The sequence below is a fragment of the Oryza brachyantha genome, chromosome 3, assembly GCF_000231095.2.
Source record: "Oryza brachyantha chromosome 3, ObraRS2, whole genome shotgun sequence".
Taxonomy (NCBI): domain Eukaryota; kingdom Viridiplantae; phylum Streptophyta; class Magnoliopsida; order Poales; family Poaceae; genus Oryza; species Oryza brachyantha.
In genome coordinates this window covers 221,668-241,846 of record NC_023165.2, presented here as the reverse complement: position 1 = coordinate 241,846, position 20,179 = coordinate 221,668, and the positions used below count along the sequence as shown (strand labels likewise).

Below are 20,179 nucleotides of genomic sequence, written 5' to 3'. Positions count from 1 at the left end.
AAGTAGGATGAAAAAAATCCTAATCAACTCCAATATTAAAATTAAAAATTTTACAGCAGCTAATGGCATCCACAATGTTGTAAAAAGCAAGTAGTAAGCAATTAAAAAATCCTACTACCTGGTAACATACGCTATAAGAGTTGCAAGTTATGACTACCCGGTATAGTGCTACTATCAGCATCTAGCAAGAAAAGTTACGACTACTCAGACAATTGAGATGGCTCATCATATAGCAAATAAACTTATCATTCTTTTTTAGTGGCCCTCGCCTTATTTCTCCTACTCAAGTAGCAACATTGTGGTGTCATTTAAAAGCCGGTGAAGTTTGTCCACTGGACCCACTCTAATACCGAATTAGGCATGATTCGTTGTGCATGCCCTAAAAGGAATTCACGGTCCAAACCCCTCATCAAGTGGTCTCATTTTGCCACATGGGATGAGGCCATACACTTAAAAATGTTGGTCCTTCATAATGCAAGTGGTCTCAAGTAGTGGCTTCGGTTTACAAATCAGTTCTTCATATTTTGCATTTTAGTCCTCTCGACTTTTCAAATTATATAAAAAACTAAAATGTTACAACAAGAACCCCAAAATCACGGTATCCTATAAAATATAACCTCTCTTCTTCAAGCCCTCTTCTTCCACGTCACCGGCTCCCGCAAACCTTGGGTGACGTGGAGATCTACGCGGCTACCGATGGCGGTCGAAGTCGAGGCTGGCAGACCTCGGGCTCGGGCGGCCGGCGGACCTCATCAACCTTTCCCTTCCACCTCGCCAACTCTGGCAGACCTCAGGCGACAACCGAGGACATCGACAACTTCCATACCCTTCCTCTCCCCTTTCCTCCTTTGAGTGTGTGGCTTCGTGATAATCCTGACAGGAACACGTGAGGCTTGGAGAGGACACGCACGCTCTACTAGAGTCACCGGTCCCTACGGTATGTTTCCTCCATCTAAACAATTTATCTATGTTGTAGATTAAAACTACTCATCATATACGTGTAATGTCAATACGCTGAAAAGCAAAAAGGAGAAGTAGACTCTTCCACCCTCACAAATCACGTGGGCAAGTACGCTGACTCCAAACAGAAGTGACTACTAGGGATGCCCTTGTATTCCAGACGCCGCCGCCGCCGCATTGCGTTGTCTGCGCAACTCTCTTGTGCGAGAGCTACCGACCTAGCGCTGGAAGGAAGTCCAAATGGAGCTTCATCTCACCACCACCCTCCCGCCGCTCTCCACGCCGCGCCCTTCGCCGTCGCTTCGGCTACTTGCTTCTCAACACGCCTCGGTATCTTTTCTTTCTTTCTTTTTGGGTCCTGGTTCGCTTTGCACTTCTGTGGTACGGGTTGATTGGGGAGCGAGCCCTTCTTTCAGTTTCTTTTCTTGACCGATTGAAATGTGAAGTTTCCCATCGATTAAATTACAAGCAAGCGTCTTTATCACGCATAAAAGATAAATGGGATTAAAACTTGGCGTTTAGCTCGTTCAGGAACTGTCCCCAGATTGTGGTTAGTTAGTTCGAAAGTATTAGGCTGAATGACCATGACAGTGACAGACTTGTTTACTTTAGCTATTTTGCTTTTCTTTAGGACCCTCACTATGTTCTTACCACTCACTCAGTTTGTGCTGTCCAAATCCCTGAATAAACGGGTCAGTATGATGGCAGCATGAGCGTGTGGCAATGGCTACTCTTGTAGTGTAGTGTAGTGTAGATGCCATCTCTCTGGTTCCTTTTAGTCAAACTCAATCCCGGCTGACCCTACTGGTCCCATGATTATATTCAAGCCTGATCATTTGTTGTCATCTTGTATTTCATTGAAGATGCGTCCGAGTGTAAATATTATCAACCTTCAGTGGCCTTTTGATCTGATAAAAGATTATTTTTCCCTACCTTTTGCTTCCACAGATCAGGAATCAAACTTATTCAGCGCCATGGCCACCTCTTTCTTCCAAAGCCAATAGTGCGATACGATGCCAAGCTTCTCTAGCAACTAACTACATGTATTCTTATCCAAACCATATATATTTCACCATACTGACATGGGTTATTTTTCAACTAAATTCACGGGTTATAAGTATTTTTCTGATGTGTAACTTGCAGAGAAACTTCTGCCGTGGCTGATTTGGACTGGGAGAACCTTGGTTTTGGACTTGTCCATACTGATTTTATGTATATTGCAGAATGTGGGCTAGATGGGAACTTTTCCAAAGGGGAAGTGGTACCATTTGGACCTATAGAGCTGAGCCCATCTGCTGGAGTCTTAAATTATGGGCAGGTTAGTAGGGAGGTTCTACAATGGATCAGGAGCTTGAAACATTGGTAACATGTGAAATAGGTCCTCTATGAAGTCCTAGATGAATTTAGTGTGCTTAAACAGTGATTATTTTGGTATGTAGGGATTGTTTGAGGGCCTAAAGGCATATAGAAAAACGGATGGAGCCATTCTACTATTTCGTCCAGAGGAGAATGCCTCAAGGATGAGAGATGGTGCAGAGAGGATGTGCATGCCTGCACCAACTGTTGAACAATTTGTGGATGCAATAAAGCAAACCGTTTTGGCAAATAAAAGATGGGTGAGAAATTTTTGTTTTCCATCTCCTCACCAAAAAATATTTTTCTTTCTTAACCCTGTCACTTTTTTAATGTACTATATATTGGACACTATCACTTTTTTAATGTGCTATATATTTCTAGGTGCCCCCAACCGGTAAAGGCTCCCTGTATATAAGGCCGCTGCTTATGGGAAGTGGAGCTGTCCTTGGTCTTGCACCTGCTCCTGAGTATACCTTTATGATTTTTGTCTCCCCTGTTGGGAACTATTTCAAGGTTTGTGTTAAAGTTTTTAACTTAACTCCCATCTGATACTTATGTAAAGTACAATGGACCCTATGGAAATACTATTTCTTTTGCGGTGACATAGGATAGCGAAACGGTAATTACACAACAAACAGTTTTGCTTCTTATTATTCCACCAAGTTTATGAACTCATCCCCTGTATTGTGTCTATAATAGTTATCTTTACAAACTACCTATATGCTGATTAAATTTGTTAACTTTGATCTACAGGAAGGTTTAGCTCCTATTAACTTGATTATAGAAGATAACTTTCACCGGGCTGCTCCTGGTGGAACTGGAGGCGTGAAAACCATTGGAAACTATGCCTCGGTAACTTCTGGCATCTGCATCTATGAAAAATATAATTTTAGGTTGCCAATTGCGAATACCTATATTAATTCTTGTTTGAAAACTATAATCTCACCACTTACTTTATTATTTTGTTTGAAACAAATATCCATAATTATAAGTTTATAACTTGTGAGAAAGGGATATCATGGCAAAATATTCTGAAATGGAAGTTAGAGAGTCACTCATGATGGGTTATTTTCTGAATACTGATACTATTAACAACATACATTCTGTGCTAGTTCTCACTTTAAAAAAAAAAAACTGAAAATATGATTTCTCAATTGCCACATTTATTGCCACCATGTAGGTATTGAAAGCACAAAGGATTGCGAAGGAGAAAGGATATTCAGATGTCCTCTATTTAGATGCTGTCAACAACAAATATCTGGAAGAAGTGTCTTCATGCAATATTTTTGTTGTGAAAGTATGATCCTTCTATTATCTGTGCTTGTTTGAGCAAATCCTTTCAGTAACTGCAGTTAGTGGTTTTTACTCATAAACGTATAATCTTGATGCACCATACTACTTACTCAGCATCCTGCGACCTAAGCAAATTATATAGAAATTGTAACCCAATCAATGCTCTTTTATTGTGTAGTGTACTAAATTGCATGATCAGTCATTCCCGTTTTACCAATGCTTTTGTGTTGATTTTAGGCAATGAAGTGGCGTAGGTATCCTTAGGATATGAAACCATCTAGGTTCTTCTTGTTCATTTATCATCTTAATCAAGTTGAACATTACCTCCACAGAGGTCTCATACATCTGAATTTTCACCTGAATTAGATATGTGTTGTGACCTTTCTTTGCATCAGGGTAATGTTATTTCTACTCCAGCAATAAAAGGAACAATACTGCCTGGTATAACAAGGAAAAGTATTGTTGAGGTTGCTCAGAGAAAAGGCTTCAAGGTAAATTACTCATCAGACTATGGACAGGAACCAGCGAAGAAATGAATGCCTATATGTGCGTCTTACCTGTGAATTTGAGTTGGTTGTCTTTATAGCTACAATGCATTCCAAAGTCTTTGTTTGCATGAGTAGCTTAGGTTTCATTAAATTATTAGCTAAGTCCTATTTTCCTAATGCATGCGCTGGGCCTTGAAAAGCTCTCTTGGGCCCATCATAGGGTCATTTCCTCATTGATTATAGAAATTGAAATGCCGTTCGTTAAATGCTTATCAGTTTCTTATTATTGGCAATAGCAATCTATGTTATGTAGCTTTGGTTAATACAATTGGCTTATTGTAAGGTTGAGGAGCGCCTTGTGTCAGTAGATGATTTGCTTGAAGCTGATGAAGTTTTCTGCACGGGAACAGCTGTTGTGGTGTCCCCTGTGGGGTGCATTACTTATCTGGGGAAAAGGTGAAATTTGTGATTTACCTTTCAAAGCAAAGTTGCTGCTTAACACGCATATTTGATGCAATAGAAATTTGCAGTTTATTTCATTAGAGCACATACTACAACTGTTTCTTGATAGATAGGACTTGCCATAGAGATAGGAGCAGGACAATGGTAATAGTTGGGTAAAAACATGATGACCAGAACTTTGGGTTAGCTACATGCTTCATATACTAGTTTTTTCATATATTTTCATTGTGCTGCTATAATTTTCTCACTTGCGTCCAGTTCTTATTCCTACCTCAATTTTTACATGGCATCATATCATCCTGTTATAAACGCTAACTTGCTCTATCATGTTCATTACCTTCTTTTGGTCTGGGAGTTGACAATTTCCCCTGTTTTTAGTAAAGACAAAATGCAACATAATATGGAATCTGTATTAATAGTTCAGGTGGTCAGTCAGCTATACCTTAAGCTCCTTTGAGATTGATTGCCTATGATTAATTGTATAGCAACTGCAGTCGTGTGATGGTTTTAACAGTGTCAAGAACTCATGATTGCAGTTCTGCATGCAAAATTATGAAACACTTTTCTAATACCATGTTTGGTGTATTCATTCGCAAGAAGTGGGAAGTTTATTCTTGAGAGTATGATGGCAAGACATACATGATCTGAATTCTGAAATCCCACAATTCAATTTCTACCTTGCAGGGTAGAATATGGCAACCAAGGAGTCGGCGTGGTGTCTCAGCAGCTGTATACTTCACTTACAAGCCTCCAGATGGGTCATGTGGAGGATTGCATGGGCTGGACTGTGGAACTTAATCAGTGATACATCATCGTCGATCTCATCTTCACAGATTGGTAGCAGGATCATCGTGTTGGCGCCATCTGATCATCTTGTTTGTGTTTATGATCAGAGTTAAATTCTGCAGTCCTGGGGTTCCTGAATTCTGATCCCAACAACACTAGCACTACAAAGTAGTAAAACGAATAAATAAAATGCTGCAGTAGCGCAGGGTTTGTATGGTTGTATCAAGTGATGCCGTAAAATAAAAACCCGGGTGGTTGTTTTTCTTTTCTTTTATAAATTTTGTGTTGCTTTGAGTCGTACACCGTACTAATTTCTGAAGCTAATAGTAATGCTCTTCTGCTGTGTCTTTCTTGTAGTACGTAGTACAGCAATTTGGAATTTTATTAGTAGTATTATTATCTGGCCCCATGTGTCAGTCTCAGAGGTCAAAGTGGATGTGTGTCGTTGACTCATTGCACATGGGCCCACATGGCTGGGGTGGGGTGCCTATAAAGTGGGGGCCACGAGAGAGAGAGAGAGGAAATTCAAATTTCTAGTTCTCTTACGCCGGCGAAGTGAAGGCGATCACCGCCGCGAGCTACCTCCTTTCCGGCGAGGGAAGAGACGCCGCCGCCGCCGCCCGCCGGCATGAAGCTTAAGATGAACAAGGCCTGCGACATCGCATCCATCTCCGTCCTCCCTCCCCGGTAATCAACTGCCCAATTCCATCATCCTCCTGCCTGCTTGCGGTTGCGGTTGCGGCTGCTTCCCTTCTCAATTTCTCATGTGTGTGTGTGTGGGTGTGTTTCTGGTGGTTCAGGAGGACCGGAGGAAGCGGGATGAGCGCGGCTGCTTCCGCCGCGGTGGCGTCCCAGCCGCGCTCGCAGCCACTGTCTTTCTCGCAGCAGGGCGTCGGCAGCGGGGGCGCCTCTCTCCTGCACTCGCACTCGCAGTCGCAGCTCTCCCAGGCGTCCATCGACGACAACCTCCTCGGCCTCCACCTCCTCTCCCCCGCGCGCGATCAGGTCGCCTGCCACTTCACCTCACCTTCTCTCCTCGCTCTTCTCTTCGGGCGCGCTGAATTGGTAACCGGGTGACGCGGCTAGTTCGTTCCTTCGTTTTTGCTGATGGATCGCTGGGTTTTGGGTATTTATGATGGATCAGTGGCTTAGTGGTTGCGGATTGAATTAGTCCTGTGTCTGTGTCTAGTCACGCTTGCAATAAATTGTTTGGTGTTGATCAGTCGCTCCCGGTGAATTGCCTTGTGCCTGGGAGGAACAATTCAAATCACCCAGTGGATTTTTTGGATCATCAAAATCCATAAATTCAGATTCAGTATATCTACAGCATTTGTCAGGTCCAATTGAATTAACCTGTTCCTGCAATTTTATCTACGTTGAGGGCTAATTTGTTTTCATTAGGACAAATTGCTTACTCTGGTTCGCACAAGCAACACCTTGATCTCTCTTTGCTGGACGCTTGCACTGAAAAATCACGGAATTGAACTTTATGTGATCTGTTCTTGTTAAACTGTTCAAAATCGACAGCCTTATAGATATTCACTTGCACGATTTCACTGCATCAATGCCTCAATACCTGTTCTTCGGATCTTTTTTCGCATTATTCATGATGGAAGAATGACAGATGCCCAAACTGGGATTTCTGTAGATGCTATTATTTCTTCCTTTTAATTGAAGAGTACCTGTGTATCTAATTACAGATTACTAGTTAAAAGAGAGAAATGTAGTTTTTTGTATCCTGCTCAATACATTGTGTTTTCATTGTTGAACAGAGATTTGGAGTGCATGAAGACTCATCAAAGAGGATGCCTTCATTGCCAGCCAGTTCAGGTTCTTGTGTGCGAGAAGAGTCTCAGCTCCAACTGGCAAAAGTACCAAGCAACTCAATGCACCGCTGGAACCCCTCTGTTGCAGATACTAGATGTAAACTCTCAAGGCCCTTGCACTACATCTGAGATATACTTCAGTTCATTCTTCCCCTGCACTACATCTCATACATCCTTCAGTTAATTCATCCCCTGCACTACATCTCATATATCCTTCATTTCATTCACACCAGAATATAAGCATTTCACGTTAGTTCCAGGCCCAGTTGTTTTTTAGTAGGATTCTGTTTTTCTCGTCCACAGAAAATGCAATATGAGCTGCTGCATGCTTTGATAATAGAAAGTTCATTTGAAACCGTTCTTTATCTAGACTCCACATCACTAAAATGTTGCAACTGCCATGGTATTTTCAAACCAGCATAACTCAAAGACAGTATATTGACAGGTCAGGTTGCTAATGAGGATGTCGAGCGCAAGTTTCAGCATCTGGCAAGCTCATTGCATAAGATGGGGATGGTAGTGGACTCGGTCCAAAGTGATGTAATGCAGTTAAACAGATCCATGAAGGAGGCATCTTTAGATTGTAAGGCCCTACTTTCAATCATAAGAGCTATTCTGCAACTTCTGTTTTGTTTATGAATTTCTGCACTCTATTTTTGTCCTTAGTCAACAAGTGGTGCATCAAATAACTGAGCAATTGTTGTTATGTTCAGCTAGTAGCATAAGGCAAAAGGTTGTTCTCCTTGAAAGCTCACTTCAGCAAATTGTAAGGATAATTGATGGTCCAGCATTTTCTCTTGTTTTCTCTTTATTTCCTTTTCTTTTGAACATCGTCAGAGTTAATATACTACCATGTTATCACAGCTTAAGGGACAAGAAGATCTCAAATCGCTCTTTGAAAGCAGCATAAAAGGCAATCCTGATCAGACAAGTGTTCTGAATTCTCACGCCAGAAAATTGGATGAGATATCCTCTACTCTTTCAACATTGCAGACACTAATGCAAGCAAATATAAGAGCCAGCAAATTGGATGAGATATCCTCGACTCTTTCAACCTTGCAGACACAAATGCAAGCAGATATAAGACAACTGCAGGGTGACATCTTCAGAGTTTTTACAAAAGAGATGGAGGTACTTCTCAAGTACCATCTGCTACGTACGGTTTTGATACAACCCAAATAGATTCAATTGTCTACGAATTATTCTAACAACTATCATTTTCATATAAAATGATCATCATTCTTGTGTATGAGCATGTGAAATTTTCTGTTATATCCAAATATGTCAGTTCATTTCCACATAAGCAGATAGACTAGTTACCTAAAGTTCTCTTCTATATTCATGGTACCTGAGAACCTAACGTCCAATATATTCAGCAGATGACATCTTTCAGTTTTCAGTGTTTATATAGAATCTGATGATGTCCGCATAAACATGCACGAGTCTGTGAACTTAAATTTTTCATGTTCAAACCTCATCAATTTGCATATTGAAGGCAGCCAATGTGATGTTTTTGTCTAAATTTGACTGAGTTCTGTCTATTTACGCAGGGGATTGTTAGAGCTATCAGGTCTCTCAATGGTAGGCCTGCTGCAATCCAAATGATGGCAGTATGTATATTCATGACTCAAGTAATTCGATCCGTAAGTCTTCCAGTGTCCTTCTCTAACTTCCTTTTTGGGTCTTGGCTGAAGGACCAGAGCCACAATGCTAATGAGAGACTGCTGAGGAGCCAGATACCAGTAGAAAACAGAAAATCCCCCATGAATCAAATAGCCAATGCAAGATCCTGCGTGAATCAAACGCCAATACTAAATGGAAGACCACTGGTAAGCCAAATACCAGTGGTAAATAGAAGGCCTGAGATGAACCAATTAAACAGATGGATCCAGATGAACCAGACACCAGTAGCAGCTGGAAGGTCCCCAATGAACCAAGCACCAGCCGCAGATGGAAATCCCCGAATTAACCAAAAACCTATAACAAAAGAGTAATTTTCTGCTCTTACATAGTCTGGTTACTAGCTAATTATATAATACCATAGTATGAAGAGTTGAACTGAAGGTTCTCTTGATGGAGTCAAATGCAAATTGATTTTGAAATCCTAAAAATCAGGTGCTAGATGCCTTCCAAAATAATGACTAATGCTCCATTGTTTTCATCATGAAACTGGTTAATACTACCACTTCAGATCTTTTCATTGGAAGGAATTTGTTGATGTCTTCTTCCAAGAAGTGTTACTAACGTGACTTAGCTAGTAACTGTTTATCTTTGGGTCTTACTAACATGAATTCTGTTTGTTAATCCCAGGCATCCTGCACATTTGGTTTATCCTGCAAAGGTGACAGATCAGAAGCCAAAGGTGGAGCAGGGAAAGGTAAAAGCAGCTCCACAAAAGCCATTTGCTTCGAGCTACTACAGGGTGGCACCTAAACAGGAAGAGGTGGCAATTATAAAGGTCACTCCACACGTGCCAGCTAAGAAGGTAAACCATGCAGCCCTGCTCCTTTCTGTATCAATAACCAATGAACATGCTGTTTTGGCTCACAATAAAGCTAGGGTCCTGATCGAGCAAGACTACGTCCTATTTGCAAGGCCAATTTGTTAACGAAAACCCTCTCTTGCTCCAATTGCCAATGTTCCAAAGTCAGTATCACTGAATGTACCAAAATGTCATAACCTTTTGTTATGCAGGTTTAATAGGGACGTTAGGTGCTTACCTTATGTTCAGAGCGTGATCATGCTTTCTTGCTTGTGAATGCAAAATGCAGGCACCGGTCAGCATAATCATCGATTCGGATGATGATAGTGAAGGACGTGCTTCCTGCGTGATTTTGAAGACAGAAACAGGTAGCTGTCAACAGTTGAGCTTCCACTTGAAAAATCTATGTTGCATTCTTTTCGATAGATAAACGATTGAACCCAGCAGGAGATATAGGGAATAGGAGAGATGAATTACATAGAATTAATACAATTAAAACGATGCTTTTAGTCACTGGATGTTCAGTGCCGGCAGACATAGCGAGTGATTGTGTAGTAGAGTAGAGTAGCGATCATCTGGAAACAGTTTTGCGATTGATTACCCTGCTAGTGTTTACAGCTTGGGACGCATGTGAACATTTGGTGCAGGTAGCAAGGAGTGGAAGGTGACGAAGCAAGGCACCGAAGAGGGACTGGAGATCCTGCGGAAGGCGAGGAAGAGGAGGAGGAGAGAGATGCAGTCCATCGTGCTCGCATCCTAGCTAATTACTGGCGCATGCGTCATCATCATCACCATGATCTCAAGATTGATTGATTGATTGGTTTAACGGAAAGGAAATGAAGACGAGACGAAAAATAAGGTAATCCAACGCTAACTAGAGCTACAATCTGCTGTCCACTGCTGCTGCTGTTGTTATTGCTGCGTTGCTGGGACTGAGAGGTCGAGTGGACAACTAACTTACCATATATATACTCCACTATGCTTCTGAATGCTGTAACGCATCAGAGACAGACCATAATGCTTCTGAATGGCAGCAAGCTAGCAGAGTACAGTATTGTCTAGTGCCGGCATTCATGTCATGCCGGTTCAGTTGTCATGGAAGTGAAAGGAGAAGCCCGGCACCGACAAAACGACTCGCTGTCCTTCACGGTCTTGGCATTGCGATTCCGACGCACGTACGTTTTCCGTGATGTGATGGCCTTGTGCTTTGCTAGTGCGTGTTGCTGTCCTTTTTATAGTCTGTTAATTGGGGAGGCTTAAAAAAAAGCGAGTGCCAGGCTTTTTGCTGGAATGGCGTTTGATTTGGGACAAAGGGAAAGATTCACATGCGTGGGGGAATATAAGGGATTGTTTAGATGGGGCTAAATTTTTTAATCCATGTCGTATCATATATTTAGACATTAATTTAAAGTATTAAACATAGACTAATAGAAAATTATTTTCATAAATGAGTGGTAATCCACGAGACGAATTTTTTAAGGCTAATTAATCCATAATTAGAGCATGTTTACTGTAGCATCACATAGGCTAATTATGGATTAATTAGGTTTAATTGATCCGTCTCGTGAATTAGTCCAAGATTATGGATGGGTTTTATTAATAGTCTACGTTTACTATTTATAAAAAGATTATGATATAATCTTTTTACTTATACTTATATTTATATAAGTCAAAATTTAAATTTTTAACCTTAAATTCGGAATTGGTTTTAGATTATTTTTCGTCATAGTTTATTTTTTAGCCTTTGTTTTTATATCACCGAAAACACTCACATATATAACTATTATTTATAAAAAATATATTTTTTATTTGTAAATATGTCATTTTGTTTTTAAAAATAAAAAAGCAAACGATGACATTGTAGGACTTGGATTGGGAGATTCTTGTGCTCTGTTGTCTCCCTCCCAATCACAGTTGTTATAATTAACGTACGTCGAGAGCTGCACGCGTTGATAAACGATAGCCCATCTGCCACAACATACACTACAATAGCGGCTGATGAGTGGCTTAATAACAAAGCCGTCCAACCTATCCAATATCCATACCAATATAATCCACTTGCCGAATGTCAACAATTGTTGATCGTGTTTGCCACAACATATATACTCCGTCAACAATTAATGAGAGAATGACAAATGCTGCCTTGGTAGGTAGGTAGTACAACTACAAGTACAGACGTTGTAGCACTATCTCCTCTAATGCTAATAGCATTACTATTATTTTTGCATTGACAGAATCGTCTTATTATTAAGGATGCCTCTACACTGACATCATCTTTATTTGCCCTCACTCATTAGAAACTGCACTTATTTGTAAGCTAATCTGCTTTACTGAAGTAATGAAACTCCAAAGGCTTGTAGTGTAAATACTTGTTTAATTCACAGAACAAGCAGCATATATATAGTTTTCTTTGATTCGATATCTTGCCGAACTCCCCAACAAATCTACTACTACTAGTTAGGCTTTTCAACCGATTGCTCGGTCAGGCTTATTAACAAGAAAGATCAAGCTATGATGGAGGCAGCACTAGAAATAATCCCATTATTATATTGGAATACGTCTGCTCTACCCTACCTGCAGGTGGACACTGTCGCTCACAGGCAACATTGCACAACGCATTGCCGACACACTCCACAGCCTTACTGTTACTGAACCGAGCAAGCTCAGGTGTGCATATTAATTCTTTTGCAAGAGAGTAGTAAAGCAACGGGTACTAATCACCAGCAGAAAGGGAAGCTACACAGTATTGGCAATTGCTGATAGCAAGCATGGGTGACATAGTAGGGATCACCTGTCTAAAATTTGCACCATTCATATATATATATATATATATATATATATATATATATATATATATATATATATATATATATGTATGTTTCTGTTCATACTTATAAGCTAATAAATAAATTTTTAACTTTAAATTTAAAGTTAATTTTAAAGTCTTTTATCATAGTTTATTTTTCAGTACATCAGACCCAGAACTGTTTATTAATTCATATGAGAACAGGAATTGGCGTTGTTTAAAGGTACATGGACTGAAGGGTCCTTCCTTGTATGCATCGGAGCATCTCGTTGGCAATCATGATGTTCATCTCTTGCATCGTAATCGCATGAATGCTCACTCACCGCCCCCTTGAAATGATGCCTCCACTGGAACTTCTCGGACTCATCGCCCGTGATTATGACATCCATGCTGCTTTGAGCAAGACAGACATGAATATTGTATATCAAGAAACATGCCCAAACATGTACTAATCTACATTCCATAGCTGCATCTAGTTGGGTACGCCAAATGATGTAGTATCAGATAGCAATTGCAAATAATTCAGTACTCTACAGCTATTGTTAAGAGCATATTCGATAGTATAGCCAATTGCTAGCTCTAAATTATCTATAATCAATCTAATAGCTAATCCATACAATAGTTGCCTATAAAATATATGCTCTCTTGTCCCACTTATCATATATATTACGTCTTAGAGTCTGTGCTGCAGCTGGTTATAAATCTATAACCTACTCTTCTTCTCTCTCCTCTTCTCTCTCCTCTATGTGCTCTAAGTTGAGGCATGATTTGTCGTATCCAATACAAGTATCTGACGCAACACAGAGTAGGTCTGCAAGCCATGATTTGCTAGACAACTCAGTTGCTGATTCGGTCTTAAATAACAACAATGGAGATTTGGTGGGGAGGACCAACAAGATTGAGGTTAGATGTGCCTAAAAACACACCATCTAATTCTATCAAGACCCCCAGAAATATCATAACCCAGCATGGCAATCCACATCATAGCATAGCACCCTTCCGTAGAACACAAGGGTAGTTTATTGCCGAAATTACGCATCCATTTTTTCCATCTTGTACTTCAGGCTCCAGTGCAGTGCACCCCAGGCAAGTGACTTGTTTATACGCCACTGAAATTGCTAGGTCCACAGCTCATTTGTGAAGCAAGCAGCTTTCCCCAACTCGTCTTGCCCAAAACATTTATTTTAAACTAAATAGACAGTATATAGTAAAATTCGACTCTTAACTATTCTTTTAGATAATGAAAGCTCAATTTGAATCCGGTCTCTGCATAATTCCACTCTCAATATAATTGAACGGAAAACTGAAAAGAAACGTCTTGGAAATGGCAAGCACTCTGGATGTTCCCCAGTTGCGATTGTTATTTGCACTCCTTATAAGCAAATCGACAAAACCTTGATATGCCACTGTTAGCTGTTGGTGGACAACTCTATCCGTAGCTAAGAAAATCTCCATTCCATCACCATCTCAATACTTGACAAGACGCTGCCCTTTTCCTGGCCTTCGCTAGCAAACTGCAGAACCAACAAAACGGTAGATATCAGCCCCAAATGCAAAACCAATATCTTTATACTCATCATCTGATTCTTTCATGTCATATCCGGGCACCTACTAGAAACACCTCAAAAAGACCCACGAGATTCTATCATTGGTACAGGCTCAACACACGCAATTATCAAAGGCTCGCATCAGCTTTTGCCTGCAGCTTAGCCATTGCCTGCCACTTTTTTCTGCTTGTGGGGAAAAGTGTGGCGTGGGGGGTCGCCACACTGACCGAAAGTCCATTTTGCTTGTGCATGCCATGTGGTGTTGGCTGCCTTACCAAGCTAGCTAGTGTTGCCTTCCCTCCATTCTTCAAAGCTGGGGGAGAAGAGAGTTAGGAATAACAGAAAACAGAAGAGGAAAGAGAGAGAGAGAGAGGAAAAGCTAGCACTGAGTACTGACCGAGGCTTGTGCAAGAAAGGCTTCTGATTCCTTCCGTTACCGTTGCCAAAAGGGCGCACAGCTCAGGGCTTCAGGTTCTAGCATCCCTTCACATGGCCATGAGCATGTCCTGAGGAATTGAATTTTAGTGGTCGTGGTTTCTTGGTTCAGATTGGCTATTGCCGAAGCTCCTTGTGTTCTCTCAGTTATCAGGTAAGTTTTGCATGAAGAAATGTTTGTCTGTGTATTTGAGGCGTTTTTAGCATATCTTCCTTTGATAACAGATCATTGGAACCTGTTGCTGTTGGTTTATGCTGGCAGTTTGCTGCATTTCCTCTTACTCTTGCTCCTGCGAAATCTTATTTCTTCTGTTCTTTCATACGTGCATGGTCATCAGGATGAATCCAGAGTGTTCATCAGCTAACTGCAGAGTATCTTTCAGGAACCAAACTTGCGGCAAGAGGATTAGCCCAATGAACTAGCCTGTAAAGAATAGAAGGGGTATGCAAATTGCAAAGAGCAGAGGAACAAGCCATCCGACATGGGGAAGAGAAGTCAAAGACCGGCTAGGCAGCAGGAGAACAACACAGGCTGCATGTGGGGCCTCATCGGCATGCTCTATTTCAGACGCGACGCCAAGTTCCTGTTGGACAGGAAGCAAGGAAGCAGAAGACACACTTTCAGTGGGTTTGCAGGTAACTCTCTCCAGTTTCATGTTCAAGTGAAATGTAATACCTGATGAACATAGTGAAATGCAATACCTGATGAACATAATGACAGTGCAGTAGTAAGCATTGTGGTAATCTGCTACTTACAAGTGATTGAAAACAGAAAATATTTGGCCTGTTGGTGCAAACTGTTAAAAAAAATTAAACTCTTGTTACTATACCCAGCAAGCTCTTATTGTTAAATCCAGGAAACAAGTTAAAATATAATATGTTGGATGCCCATTACTAGGCAGTTTGTGAAATTGTGCCAACTACCTGCAGCAATCTAAGTAATGATACACCAGTATGGAAATACAATCAATCTATGATATTTGGCCTTCACTAAACATTTTTCTGATGTCAAACTGTCAATAAATCCCTCTGATCTATAAATTCTGGAATCACCTGGCAAATATGAAGGCCTTAAAGAAAATTATTTCGTTATCGTAATTTGCATGTCTGCTTATCCACCCTGCATGACCACAGGTAGGGGACACTCAAGAAAGAAATCCAGGGACTTTGAAGAAATAGATGAAGATGCGGATGTAAGTTCTTTTAATAAGCATGTGTAGTTTTAATGGTAAAGACCATAGATGTTGGTTGTTACTGTTGTCTGCTTTTGTTAACACCATGAAATATGCAACAGAATTCTAGTGATCCAAACCATGCTTGGTTATTTGGTTACTTGCGTAACAAAATAGCTTTGATGTGTGAATCTGAAAGTGCCAAATTGATATTAATGGTAGTCAATTCCTTCATTCTAGGTGTTTCCTTCAGAGCCAGAACACATATAGACTAGAGCAAGCATGGAGAAAAACGCAACATGTGAACTTGGTACTGATTCAAAAACATGCACGAGAAAGTTTAGCGCTTTAGACTAATGCAAGTTGTGAAACAATAGGCTTAACAAAACCATGAAAAAATGATCCCACATATGCTCTTTCTTTCCTAAGCAGTGAGAGGAATATCTACTTGCCATGTGTAGGCCTGGATTTAGCAACCATTGTCCATTCTTTGGTGAAAGGGGACTTGATTCAAGCATTCTGCATTAACCAGCAAAGAAAAACATTTGAGTGGACAGTATTAGCATTCTTATGTTTTAATCTGTTGGGTATTTTCTAAGATCAGATTTTATTCAAGTGCATGTTGGCATGGTAAACATCAAATAGTTTATCTGATCTCAGCTTTCCATAAAGTTCATACCTATCATGTAGCAAACTTTTTCCAATGTTCAATTTTGTCATGTTGTTTGATGCATGTTAAAGATTACTTCCTGAAAATAAGTGCATCATTCTTATATTTCTCAGAACGTAGAGGAATGCAATGCAAGGAAACAAACTGTAAAAAGACTCATGGAGGACGAGCTGGGTAAAGTAAAACAGATGAAAAAGATTCCCAGCGATGAGGTTCAAAGAATATTAGCTGACCTGGGACATGATGTCTGTCTGGAGAAAAGCTCAATGCAGAGTAGCAAACAGAACAGAACCAAAAGTCACAATGCAAGCAGAGCCATGGCTTCTCCGTCTGGTTTGCTGGATCCAAGTGGTTCCAAGTCCATGAAACAGGAAGAAGAAAATGATCTTGAACTTTCTTTGGCAGATTTTGTGGGAGAACTCCATAGGTACCACGATGAATGGCCACATGATGATTGCAAAAGTAAGAGTGAACTGTGTCCAGAACTTAAGACCCTCATCCATACAAAGCTTAATGAGTTGAAGAGTGCACCCTGTGAACTTGCTTATGAGGAGGCTCCAGATAGGGGGCAAAAGGAAACTTTTAATGAAAAACATCTTTGTGGCAGCAGACCATATCAAAATAAACTCATAGATGAACCTGGGATGCTAAGCCCAGAGAAGGAACTTTTCTTGAAGACACTTCAGAACCCAAGTCTGCATGCTTTGGAGAAAGAGAGCACCCAAAGGAATCAAAACAGACAGGTAGTGACCAAGTTAGATCCAAGGAAAATGGTTGAAAAAGGTGAAAATACTAAGAATTCGAAGCAGCAGGAGGTGGCTGTCAAAACACATGGTAAAGAGGGCAGGCATATCTTTTTCTGGAGAAAAGATAAATCAGTTATAAAGGGTACATCAGAAGGAACCAATAGTAGTAAGACAGTTAACAAAATAGTTATACTAAAGCCAAATCCAAGAGGGATTGATACAGCTGTAGCTACAGCCTCTACATGTTTGCAGCAGCAATCTCCAAAATACAGTGCAACAGAGAGTTCAAAATTTTCAATTAAGGAAGTCAGGAGGAGATTCAAAATTGTGACCAGTGGAACTAGAAGAGAAAGACCATCAGTGTATGAAGATGATTTGCAAAGAGATTCACTTTGGATCCATGATTCAGTTTTTACAGTCAGAAAGGATTCTAAACAGGTACATGAACGGACTTTAGCATGGAAAGCTTCAGGTATAGATAAGGACGATTTGAGACCTTCGACCAGTGGTAAACAAAAGCAAAGGAACGATGAACTAGGTGAAATTAACAGAGACATAATTACGTCTAAGTCCATCTTCTATGAAGAGGCGAAGAAACATCTGACAGATATTCTAGAGTATAAAAGTCAAATAACCAAGCATCCAACAGTTCATACCTCAAAGTCCTTGATAGGAATGCTTTCCCTCCCTCAATGCAATGCATCATCACCTAGGAGTAGCCCCAGGGTAAAAGACTGCATTGACCTTTCACCTGAAGAGACAAATATTTCTGCCATTCACAAGGCTGGGAGGACAGAATATGCAAAAGAAACAGATCAGTCTGACGAAGATTCAGGGAGTGTTGCATGTGGAGTGCTGGATGGCAAGGCTAATCAAGATAGACACTCCATGAAACAAGAAACTGAACAAGATGGTGAGTACTCAATAGCATAGTCATTAAAATTATCAAATATTACATGGTACTTCTCTAAGTATTATGGAATATTTGCAGGTGACATTGTGCACATTGAAGAAATTGCCAAGCCAGCTTGCTCCGAAACAATGTGTAGTGCAGAGACAATCCTAAAAGAGCAGTGGAGATGTAACTCACTGCCCGTATGTTGACACCAATACTTAGTGATATTCCATCTAGTCTCTATTGTTGCTTGAATTATAATGCATTTATCTACATTGCAGGAAATGGTTGAAGGAGTAGAACCTGATAGAGAACAAGCAGGGATGTTGCTGAGCTATCCTGAGAATGCGGTCGATAGTCTAGAGCAACAAGAACCAAAAACTCCCAGATCAAGTCCATCACTTGAACTTATATCACAAATTTCACCCGAAGGAAACCATGAAAAGCAAGAGCAACCCAGTCCTGTATCTGTTCTCGATCCTTTCTTCCATGAAGATGTTGACAGTCCTGATCATGAAACTATGATAAAACGTAACATCTAATCTAAGCATATCAAAACTATATTTTCTGTTAACCTTAAGAAAATATGAGTTGTAATCTAAAATTGGTCTTTTGGTATTCCAATAATCCACAGGTAAGTTGCATCAAGATATGACGATGGCCCACACACCAGATGTTATATCAGACCAAGGGGTTTTCTGGGAGGACGAGGATGCCAGGATAGGTTACATAAAAGCAATGCTGGAGCTATCAGAACTATACACATGCCAAAACCTAGAGGTGTGGTATCTAGAAGATGAATTGATCAGCCCGTGCTTGGTTGAAGAACTACATCAAGGCAATCAAGCAGACGATCTAAAGCTCCCTTTTGATTGTACCTGTGAAGCTATAACAGTAATCCAGGAGACATATTTTAGAAACCCTCCTTGTTTATCTTTTCTCAGGCACAAGATACAGCCACCTCCAATGGGAGAAAACCTCATCCAAGAAATAAATAAGCATATCGAGAGACATCTCCATAATCAATTTCCGAGAACATTGAACCAGCTAGTTAACATAGATCTGGAAGATGGCACTTGGATGAATCTTCAATTGGAAAGTGAAGAGATTGTTGTTGATACATGGGAGTTCATACTAGATGAACTGTTGGAAGAGGTCGCTAATGATTTGTTGATTTGAAGCTTAAATTCCCTAGTTACTACTGCCATTTTTCTCTGCTATCTGTAGACTGGATATAGAATGGATAGTCATGATTCATAAGTAGAAGTTATATTACTGACAGTAAGCTGTCTGCATGGCAGAATCAAGACTCAAGAGGACCAGTAGACCACACAAATATTGTGTGTTAGGACTGCTTTTTAGTTTGATCAATACAACTTGGGAGTTTAAGCACCACGGGATCTTCCTGACACTGAAAGATACCAGAGCAGCATAAATGCATAATGCCACAGATTCATCATCCGTGCACAGCACATTGACTTAACAGATTTGGAAGGTGATAGTTCTGCCGTGTACCTCTATTGCAGCAGAAGCACAATATTATGAAGCTGAGTACTAAACAATTTCGTGTTGTTCTTCTAGCCCCTCGTGTGCATTATTGTTATTTGTGTGTACCAGTGTACAGCTGTGTGTGAATTTTCAGTAAAGCGTGAATGTGTTTATCACATGTATATACATAACTAATCAAAGAATATAATTTCTTTTCAGTTATTTGGGATGGAATTTTGTTTTTCCTGGTTGAATGACTGTAATGCAATGTTGACATTTGATGAATGCAGGCATGCATCCTAATTAACTTGTAGTATTTCGAATCATCCTGGTCCACTAGGATATATTTGTAAGCCAAGTTACTGAGTGAGTGTCCCAGAAAACTCTAGCGCTAAGCACTGGTTATGGTTAGTCTTTTTTCATACTTAGAAAAAGATGGACTAGTATGTATAATAAACAAAGTAGGTGCCCTGCCCTAGGAGATAGTTAGATGCAAAACAAACTTCAAAATCAGCAAACGCTATGGTAATCTGTAGACATGGGTTTGAAAAAGGAAAGAACAAACAAATCCGCAGAGCAGAAAATGGAGATGTAGACTTTTGTTTGGAACCTAGCTAAAATCGTCGTCCCTCCAACTCCAAGAGCTGGGCACTCGGGTGGTCGATTATTGTTATTTATACATACACAGAGAGAGGCGTGGAATCGAAACCTGAAACCGCAATCGATCGAGATTGAAAGGGAAGGAAAGCGACTCACCGTGCGGCTGG

At 40.4% G+C, this 20,179-nt stretch overlaps 3 protein-coding genes and 1 long non-coding RNA gene across 4 annotated transcripts; 3 read left to right on the top strand and 1 right to left on the bottom strand.

Annotated features, from left to right (window-relative positions):
* Nucleotides 1–900: 900 nt before the first annotated feature.
* LOC102706925 (branched-chain amino acid aminotransferase 2, chloroplastic-like) lies at nt 901–5,684 on the top strand. The gene is made up of 11 exons (XM_006650892.3): nt 901–937; nt 1,102–1,290; nt 1,909–2,003; nt 2,104–2,278; nt 2,400–2,576; nt 2,698–2,829; nt 3,070–3,168; nt 3,497–3,613; nt 4,005–4,100; nt 4,441–4,553; nt 5,244–5,684. The coding sequence occupies exons 2-11, from the start codon at nt 1,201–1,203 to the stop codon at nt 5,362–5,364; spliced, it is 1,215 nt and encodes a 404-aa protein (XP_006650955.1). The 5' UTR covers nt 901–937; nt 1,102–1,200; the 3' UTR covers nt 5,365–5,684.
* A 289-nt stretch (nt 5,685–5,973) lies between these two features.
* Nucleotides 5,974–10,898, top strand: LOC102701338 (protein PAIR1). The gene is made up of 11 exons (XM_015835107.2): nt 5,974–6,032; nt 6,146–6,350; nt 7,118–7,268; nt 7,617–7,754; nt 7,885–7,937; nt 8,036–8,302; nt 8,722–8,781; nt 8,866–9,161; nt 9,482–9,656; nt 9,943–10,021; nt 10,301–10,898. The coding sequence occupies exons 1-11, from the start codon at nt 5,974–5,976 to the stop codon at nt 10,411–10,413; spliced, it is 1,596 nt and encodes a 531-aa protein (XP_015690593.2). The 3' UTR covers nt 10,414–10,898.
* Nucleotides 10,899–14,228: 3,330 nt separating this feature from the next.
* LOC121053813 lies at nt 14,229–16,596 on the bottom strand. Its single transcript, XR_005811336.1, has 3 exons — nt 16,517–16,596; nt 14,404–16,132; nt 14,229–14,319 (listed from the first exon to the last, which is right to left on the bottom strand). It is a non-coding gene; the product is annotated as an uncharacterized LOC121053813 (long non-coding RNA).
* LOC102700872 lies at nt 14,905–19,710 on the top strand. Its single transcript, XM_006649167.3, has 6 exons — nt 14,905–15,077; nt 15,576–15,634; nt 16,397–17,942; nt 18,021–18,124; nt 18,206–18,455; nt 18,559–19,710. Exons 1-6 carry the CDS (start codon nt 14,924–14,926, stop codon nt 19,101–19,103), a joined length of 2,658 nt encoding a protein of 885 aa, XP_006649230.1. The 5' UTR covers nt 14,905–14,923; the 3' UTR covers nt 19,104–19,710.
* Nucleotides 19,711–20,179: the final 469 nt, after the last annotated feature.